General features: G+C 46.1%; 1 protein-coding gene across 1 annotated transcript in view; it reads right to left on the bottom strand.

The window, feature by feature from the left end:
- Positions 1–2,779: 2,779 nt before the first annotated feature.
- Positions 2,780–9,243, bottom strand: part of LOC119798079 (talin-1-like) — a gene marked incomplete at its 5' end in the record, with an annotated part of 40,910 nt that continues 34,446 nt past the window's right edge. Inside the window, 7 exons of the mRNA XM_038307420.1 lie at positions 2,780–3,613; positions 4,161–4,286; positions 7,316–7,498; positions 7,578–7,640; positions 7,713–7,838; positions 7,954–8,078; positions 8,962–9,067. Coding sequence (XP_038163348.1) covers positions 3,479–3,613; positions 4,161–4,286; positions 7,316–7,498; positions 7,578–7,640; positions 7,713–7,838; positions 7,954–8,078; positions 8,962–9,067 — 864 coding nt within the window. The remainder of the gene's footprint in view (positions 3,614–4,160; positions 4,287–7,315; positions 7,499–7,577; positions 7,641–7,712; positions 7,839–7,953; positions 8,079–8,961; positions 9,068–9,243) is intronic.

The following is a 9,243-nucleotide window of genomic DNA, read 5'->3' as shown; positions in this document are numbered from 1 at the left end:
TGAGGATGCAGAGCAGGAGCAAGACATTTAAACACTGCAAAAACAATCTAGAAATGATTAAAAATGTCTTACATTAAGTTTATTTACCTTTCATTTGTGCAGATAGATAAGATGATCTGCAAAAGGAATGAGTATTTTTACTCTTGGAAGTTGATTATTATGGAATAAGTTAATTAGATAAAATGCACCAGAGATAAGACAATAAAAGGAGTAAAATGCACTTATTTTAAGAAAAAATAACTTTAGATTTCTATTTATCCAGTGAACCATCTCTTCCACCAGTCATCATGGCCAGTGTCGATCTTTAGGAAACATCTTAGAAGAACTCCCAGTCCCAGCAAGGACCCATCAGCAATGCAGCATGATGTGTTTGACTGAAACATGGCTGCAGGATCATAGCTCAGACTCCAGCGTCTCTCTGACCGTACCAGCAGGCAGACATTTAAAGAGGACTGGGAAGCTCAGAGGAGGGGGGTTGGCAGAGTTAGTGACCGACAGATGGAGGACATGTTGGCGAGAAGATTCATCACTGCAGCCCAGATGCTGAACTGTTGTTTCCGACCGTATTATTGGCCGATAGAGTTTACCAGTGTTTTGGCAACAGTTTATATTCCACCATCTTCTTCTGTTGCTGACACTTTGTGTGATGTCATCAGTTCTGTTGTTGCTAAGCTATGGACATGGCAGCCACATGCATTTGTGGCAATAACTGGTGATTTTAATCATGATGTCATCATCCACCTGCTTCAACCAACCCGCTGTCATTTAGCCAAGGCAGGCAGCACTGTGAGGATCGTGGTCTTTGGTTTCTCCAGATTCAGACTGACTGACTTTGAGAGAAACTCCAGCAGACTCAGGTGGAGGCATCAACAAACACCTGGATCAAAGACTACCTGACAGACAGACCACAGGCTGGTAGACTGAAGGCTCAGCTGTCTGATCCAGCAGCTCAGGAGCTCCACAGGGGACGGTTCTCTCTCCATTCCTCTGTTCACCTCTGACTTCCCGGACCAGACAGAGTCCTGTCCTCTGCAGGAATCCTGGGATGACTCTGCAGTCATTGGGAGCATCAAAGATGGAGCAGAAGCTGAGGACAGAGAGCTGGTGAAGCGCTTTGTGGCATGGTGTGGAAACAATCATCTGATCCTGAAGGTCAACAAAACAAGGAGATGATTGGAGATTTCAGAAGAAACAGGAACAAGTTGAATCCTGTTAACATCCTGGGAGAAGAAGTGGAGGAGGAGTAGAAATCCCTTGGTGTTCACCTGGACAACAACCTGGACTGGAGACACACCTGGGAAGCCGTCTGCAAGAAGGGACAGAGCAGACTGGACTTCTAGAGGAAGCTGAGGTCCTTCAGAGGCTGCAGAACTTCTATCAGTCCGATCTCTGCCTCCATCATCATCAACATCAGCTAATGACTGAAAGCTCAACCAGCTGATAAAGAAGGTTCTCTCTCTGTTCTAGAAACTCCTCTAGAACCTCTGGATGAAGATGATGGACAGCAGTGATCATCCTCTTTAGATTTTGTCTTCATTCAAAGGCTTCTATAGATCCAGGACAAACAGATCTCTACAGGAGATCCTTCCTGCCTACAGCATTAAAAGCTGTGACAACTGGATGAAGAGGTTAAAAATCAATCCTCTGGACTTTGTTTCCCAGTTTGAAGACGTTTCTCTTCCATCCAGGAAGATTTTTCAATCCAAAATGTCAGAAATGGTGTTTAGTTCCAGGTTTTATCCAGCAGCCCAACAAAGCCTGGTTTTAGTTTAGAAAACATGCAGATAGAAACTGGAGAACCAGCTCCAGCCCTTAATAATGAAAGTCGTTGAGGTTTTTATTGGCCTGAAATACCAGATTCCTCTGAAGAAGCAGTCTGACCTGGTGAGACCAGCAATGACCCTTAAAGACTGTCTTTTCACATCCAGACATTTAGAATAGAAGAAGCTTCCTGGATGGAAGAGAAACGTCTTCAAACTGGGAAACAAAATCCAGCGGATTGTTTTTTTGTTTTGTTTTTTGGAATAACAAGACCAACAATCCAGAAGCTTCCCCACATTTAGCACTTCATGTTCAGGTCCAGTTCTTCATGTTCGGGACTCATTTAAGTTTGTTTGTTTTTTTACTTTAACTTTGTCTAAATGACTCTGACCTGCTTATTAATAATCCATCCAGCAAACTGATGATGAAAAATAACTTTTATGACAATTCTTACCAGAAGCATCTCTCCTTATTAACCCTTTCCCTTTGGGTTTAACTCATTATTTTAAATTGTATTCTATTGTTCATGTTTGTATTTAGGACTGAATGAAGGATTAAATCTCTGAGGTTCCCAAACTTTAAAGCTTCTGAACCATAAAATAGCAGCAGGAAGGACTCATGATCCAAACCATCGGCTTGGGTTATAAACCATTTAAGGGATCTAATAACTAGGCAAACTAATATTCTATTTATGATCGATGCTTCTGGGCGTGCAGGTGGCACGGTGGTTAGTGCACGATCCAGGTACGAAGGCCTTAGTCCTCAGCGCAGGCGACCCGGGTTAGAATCTGGCCTGTGGTCCTTTGCTGCGTGCCTCTCCCCCTCTCATGCCCTACTACACCCTTTCCCGTCAGCCTACTAAAAAACGACCCACTAGTGCAGTAAAAACAACAAAAAAAGCAACTGATGCTTCCAGACTTTTAAACACAGAAATATGCTTGATAATATTTCAGTATTATTTTAGAGACGATCCCAGCTGGAAGCAGGCCGGTTACAGAGAAAGGAACAAGATGGCCGCTTTCAGTGAAAATAGGCTTTAATGTGCAGGAATCTGTCTGACCGGGACAGAACGGGTCAGAACCTGGTCCACAGAAACAGTTTGAATGACGGTTTCCTGCACGGAGCGTTTAAGGAAACCAAACCACATTATTGAGCAGAGATTCATCATTATACATTAATAATAAAACAGCTTCAGACACCAATACTTGGACAGGAAGGGCGGCCATCTTTGAAGCAGGAAGTTGTAAAAAAGTTTGAACAGCATCAGTGAGCTCAGACCGCCGGCCGGCTGTGCTTGTGTTCTGGTGGAGTGGATCGATCCCCGGCGGGTCTGAATCGTAGATATATGGCTTCCAGATCAACCAGGCGCTCCATCCAGTCCTGATCTACATAGATCACATCTGTTCAACACATTTTATTCTTTTAAAATACTGATTCTCAGCTGGTCCGATTAAAACAGTCGGTTTTTTTCACCTAAACCATAAAATCCTGACATTTATCTCATAGTTTAGTTTTGTACAGTAAAAAAAATACTGAAAAGGAGAAACTAGCAGGAAGTTCTGTCAGCGGGACTCTTTGGACGCGTTCAGACAGAAGAGGCAGAAATATATTTATATAAAATATCAAAACATATAAAAATCTGATTAAAAACTTTGCATAGATGCATGGAAGCAAACATGATGTTCCATCCTGGGGGCTATGGGAGGCCGCCGCGCTCTCACTGCTCCTGGCCGTCCTCCCTCAGCTCCGATGGGAGGAACTTGTACTGCTGCTTCCGGATCATGGCCAGCCTGTTGCGGGCCTCCTCCAGCTCCTTCTCCTTCCGCAGCATCTCCTCCTGAGCAGCGATGATCTGTAACATCCCACAGCAGAACATCTCATACACATCTAGATCAGAATGTTTGCTGCGCTCTGAGAGGAAGGCTTCCTGATCAGATCCTGGACCTTCAGCCATTTTGTTTCAACCTCGTCTGAGTTACATATAAAGCCTTAAATGGCCAAGCTCCATCTGATATCAGAGATCTGATTGTTCCTTATGTTCCTAACAGAGCACTTCGCTCTCAATCTGCAGGTTTACTAGTGGTTCCTAGAATTTCTAAAAGTAGAATGGGAGGCAGATCTTTTAGTTCTCAGGCTCCTCTCCTGTGGAACCAACTACCAGTTTTAGTCCATGAGGCAGACACCCTGTCTACTTTTAAGGCTAGGCTTAAAACTTTCCTTTTTGATAAAGCTTCTAGTTAGAGTGGCTCAGGTTATCCTGATCTATCTCTATAGTTCTGCTGTTATAGGCTTAGACTGCTGGAGGACATAGGGACCCCTTTTTCATCATTCTGCTTCATTCTATCTCTGTTCTCCCACTCTGCATCTAAAAGCTGCATCTGTTGGCTAGAGCTTCTCACCTGAGCGATGCCGCCCACCATCTTGCTCTTCACCACCACTGCCTGGTCATCCTGGGCATCGAACGCTGCTTTCTGCGCTGCTTTCACCAGGTTGTCAGAGGCTCTCTTCACAGCGTTTCCAGCAGTCTGTAGACAGAAGCAGACTGGATGTTTGTGGTGGAAAGCACTGGGAGCACAGCGGGGAGGACATCTCTGCTTCTGCTCTAAAAGGCAAAGCTGAGCCAAACATCTCCCTCATTGGGCAGAACATTTCAGACGCCACAACTTTTCCTTTTGTGGCTGTGAGAGCTGAACGCAGCCGGTCAGCTGGCAGAGGTCCCAGTGCCCAGCACCACGTCCCTTACTGGTTAGTCTGGCTCAGACAACTAACATAAACTGGAAACTTTCAGTCCAGCAGTTAAACAAACTCAGATGAAACAGGAACAACATCTCCATCCTCAGACTGAAAACCTGCAGAAAGAGTTTTCCTTGGTTTGGAGCAGAACTCAAAGAATATTTTCTAATTCTAGGATTTTTAAAGCAGATCTGCTCAGATTTCCCTGGTTTTTATCTCACCTTTAATCTGTGACCAATCAGGATGGAGGAACTGCTTGTTTAGGGTTAATGATCTCTGCAGAGATCATTAACCCTAAACAAGCAGCTTCAGGATTTTCTGTTTCATAGAAAATGGCTCCTTGCTAAGCTAACAGACGACTAAACAAGCGTCTCCTGAGTTCTGCTGTCAGAACTAAACTGGAAGCTCAGACTAAACTGGAAGCTCAGTCTAAACTGGAAGCTCAGACTAAACTGGAAGCTCAGTCTAAACTGGAAGCTCAGTCTAAACTGGAAGCTCAGACTAAACTGGAAGCTCAGACTAAACTGGAAGCTCAGTCTAAACTGGAAGCTCAGTCTAAACTGGAAGCTCAGTCTAGCAGCCAAACATCAGATTCCTGGTTCTGACCTTCCAGTCTCCAGTCTCATTATGAAGGTTTAGTTTCAGAGCTGAACAGGATCCTTTAAAACCGTTCTAGACTGAAGCTCTACGTTTGGATCTTTGTGTTCTGGTTCTACTGGTTCTACTGGTCCTGAGTTACCAGTTCTGTCTCTGGACCTCCAGACGGGCCGGTCCACAGCAGCCTATGCAGCTGTAGCCTTAAAAAGCAGCGCAGAGATGCTCTGAGTGTAATCATAGATCTGAGTTTCCAGTTCCCAGTGCCTTGGATGGGCTGGGTGGATTGTTTCCAGTGGGCCTATGGACGTACATGCACGGGATTTAGCGTGGCGGCAGCTGCAGGCCCAGAAGAGGAGGAGATAAGCCAGCGCTGATTGGATCAGAGAACACGAGCTGGCCGCCGCGCTCACAGCCAACACGCACGGCAAGATTTGTTATTTTTGGGAGGATGAGGACAACAGATACTTTCTGCAGAGACTAACAAGTGAGCGCATCAGTTACAGCTAAAGGTCAGAAGAGCCCCGCTGACCCGCGGCCGCTTCTTCCTCCACTGGCTGAGAAACTCTGACCTGAGGAGTATTGCTCTGCAGCGCTGACCGGGTCGGCCCGCCGCTACGGACAGAGGAAAGGTTCTGATGGTTCTGCTCGGTTCAGAGACCAGCTGCACGGCTCCTGCAGCAGCTAGCCGGATCAGACAGACAGAAAGTGTCTGAATCATAGAGATAAAATACAGACATAGAGGCTGGGTCCTTCTGGAGGGACCACCCTGCAGCGCATCCATCTACGGCGCCGCGCTGAGAGAGCTCCGCCCATTTCCCCTCACGTCACCCTGTTCTCACACACAGCCAATCAGAGACGGCGCAGCAGATGCAACAAAGGGGCGGAGTAAGATTTCAGTACGCCGCCCTGCATGTCACCACCTTCCACTGAGGTCATTTCATCCCTGACTGTTCCGGCTACGAAACGGAGCCGCCGGCCACGGGATGTTTAATGGCGCCGGCTTTAGGAAGACGAATCAGCTCTGCTGGTCACTGTGGCTCCGCTTTAATAAAGGGAAAATGATCCTAGCAGGTGAGCAGAACCAGAATCAATGGATGAAGTACCGTGGCTGAGAGGTGCAAACGTCCTGCAGACACATTAACATGCAGAAAGTACTAAAGGTTCAGCAGAACTGGGACAAAACCAATGAAAAGATGAGAGATGCTGCAGTACAGAGCAAACGCCCTGCAAACAAAACCTGCTGCAAATACATCGATGATGCTAGCAGACAAACATGCTAAATAAAAGTTCTGCAAGTAGCAGAAACAACAGCATGCTACGAAAAGCTGCAAACCAGCTCCAGACCACTGGGGGGAGACGTTCACCCAGTTATATGGAACCAGAACAGGCCACCCCTCCGCTCATGGAAGTCAGGCGGAGTGCTAGCGCAGTTCCGTTATTCAATGAGAACGATTGCACGTCTGCTGCTACTCCTCCGAACGTCGCCGTCCACGTTCCTGTTCTCACTCCCCCACCGCCAAAATACGGAGCTAGCTTTATTTAGCTCCTGTCGGTCGGGACCCGACCAGGTCAAGATCTGCATTCGCAGTCGTATCAAACCCAAAAAACAGCGAAATTATCCGATTTATCAAAATAAATGATCAGTAACCACGAATTAGATGGTTATTTTCATACATTTATCTATTTATACTGAAAGCTTTGAAATTTGCGATAATCCTTCGCCTGCATCTTCTTATCGTAGATAATGGCGAACAGACGCAGCTCCTGGAAGTTAGAAAGATAACTATTTGGTAGGATAATCATTGATTTCAAAGACTGAAAGGAAAAAAGTTTCTGCAGAAACTGCTCGTTTTGGAAGCTGATGGTGAGTTTTAATGATGTCATATTAAATGAAGTGTTTATTACTTCGTATAATAATAATAATCTGAAAATTAACGCGGAGGATGTGGGAGCGCTTCTAATGTTTTTGCTGCCTGCAGCATTTTCCTTTAGCTTTAGCTTTTTTTTCTGTTGGCATCATTTCAGACCTTTGATTCCCTCAGACACCATAAAATAGGGTTTTAATGTAAAAAAATCAAATAGTTTAGAAAAAAAAGATATTTCCATATTTATGGGCAGAAGTGGTTTATGGGAGGAAGTGACGCTGTGCGGCAGGAACAGGCCCGGTTCTGTATCTGCAGGACGGTGAATGGATGAAGGGAACGGCTGAAGGCGCCATGCTGACCTGCAGCCTCTTCATGGTCTGAGAGTCCTGGTCCGCCTTGACCTTACAGGCCACCAGCAGCTGAGCGGTGGAGGCCGCCACCTGCTTGGCTGAAGAGATGAGCTTCTCCTCGCTGGCGTGTCCCTGCACCGCCGAGTTGGCCGCTTCGCACAGGTTGTTGGTGGCCGCCGCCACCATCCGGGCCTAAACGTCGGAGAGGAACAAAGGTTTACTGACGGCGTCTTTCACCTTCATGACTCCAAGTCGTAGGCGGGTAACTTACAGCGGAAATCAGGCCCTGAGACCACTGTCCATCATCCACGGCATTGGCTGGGATTGCTCCCACCTGGAAACAGCTGATTTATTAGAGCGCCCCCCCACAGCGGGAAGAATGAGGCTGCCGGTTCTGCCAACATACCTTCCCTTGAGCAACCAGCTCCCTCTGAGCTGCTGAAGCTGCTTTCACCAGAGCACTGGTAGCAGCTGCGATGGACTTGGCCGCCTCCAGAATCTGCTCCTCAAAGTTCAGACTCTCATCCGCCTCCTGGTGGTCAGAGTGGAGAACAACACCGTGATAAGCAGCAGGAGCTGACCGCACATCAGAGAGCGGGGGGGGGGGATAACAAATGAGGTGTGAATGCCTGCAGACCGCCCCTAACCTTGGGTTTGGTCCTCGGCCTCAGCTGCTCCAGTTTCTTGGCAGCTGCTTCGATGGCGGCCGCGGCTCCCAGCAGCTCGTTCTCTGCGATGACAGTGGGGTCCTCGGGGTCCACCCACTCCGTGCCTGCAGCACACAGAGATCACAGCGGCTCAGCCGGCGCCAAAACACCGTCAGACTTCACTCTTTCCAAACGGTGTCAGGCTGCACAGCCAAGCTGAGCTGCTGTCAGATCTTCCTGCAGCCCGGGAACGCCGTCCTTCGACCTGTTAGCATCTTCCTGAACCCCAGGTCACAGCTAACCAGCTCATTCAATTCTATTCAGTTTATTTCTATAGCTCCAATTCACATCATGCCATCTAAAGGCTCTTTACATTTTAAAGTTTTCTATCTAAGGACAACCAGCTGATTGCATCGACTCTTCAGCAATCCCTCAGCTTATGATGGAAGATCAGGCTGCAGCTTTTCTCTGACCTCACTGGGTTTAGTTTGAGTCTGAATATTCATTTACGAAAAAACTAAAAATATGGAGTATTAAGGCCAGGCTAGGGAGTTTATTTTTCTGTAATTATGAGAATAAAGTCATAATCTTAAGAGAATGACATCATCATATCGCCCCGTTTCAGACAGGAAGCTTCCAGCTCATTTCTAAGGTCTGATAATGATAATAATTAGATGTTAAAAGACTTCATATTTCCTTTATTTGTTAAACTGATGCATAAGTTTAACTTCACAAGATGTTCAACATTCCTTATTTTAGCGAAGACGGAGCTTCTGGTTAGAGTTGTTATAAAATACAACTTTATTCTCATAATGTTATGACTTTAGTCTCATATTAAAGAACCAATCTCTAGTCTGGCCCTAATAAAGACATTTATTTCTATAATAAAAGATGTCATAAAGGGAAAATAAAGCAATACAGAAATCTATTAAAGGATTGGTTGGTTCTGAATTCAGAAGAAGATGTTTGGGATTAAGTCGGGATTAAGCGGGGCTCTGCTGTACCCACCCTTCATGGCCTCGGCTGCCTGGATCAGCTCCGTCACGCTGCCGGCCACCCGCTTGGAGAAGTTGGCGAGCTGCTGCTTCAGGTCATGAGTGGGCTTCTGGATAATCTATTGATGGAAGAAACACATCAAGCTTACTCTGTGATCTATCACTACAACATTAACGTCTATTCCATTGGAAATCTATTGCCAATAAACTGATGAGTGGGCAGAACGCCATTTTCTAGAACTGACTAAGTTGTGCTCATTATCCATGAGTATAGCTCTGTGAGGACAACACTGTT

Source organism: Cyprinodon tularosa, unplaced genomic scaffold (assembly GCF_016077235.1).
Source record: "Cyprinodon tularosa strain WSP-4 unplaced genomic scaffold, ASM1607723v1 ctg1162, whole genome shotgun sequence".
NCBI lineage: Eukaryota > Metazoa > Chordata > Actinopteri > Cyprinodontiformes > Cyprinodontidae > Cyprinodon > Cyprinodon tularosa.
Note: the sequence above shows the minus strand (reverse complement) of the source record. Positions and strands in the feature narration are given on the sequence as shown.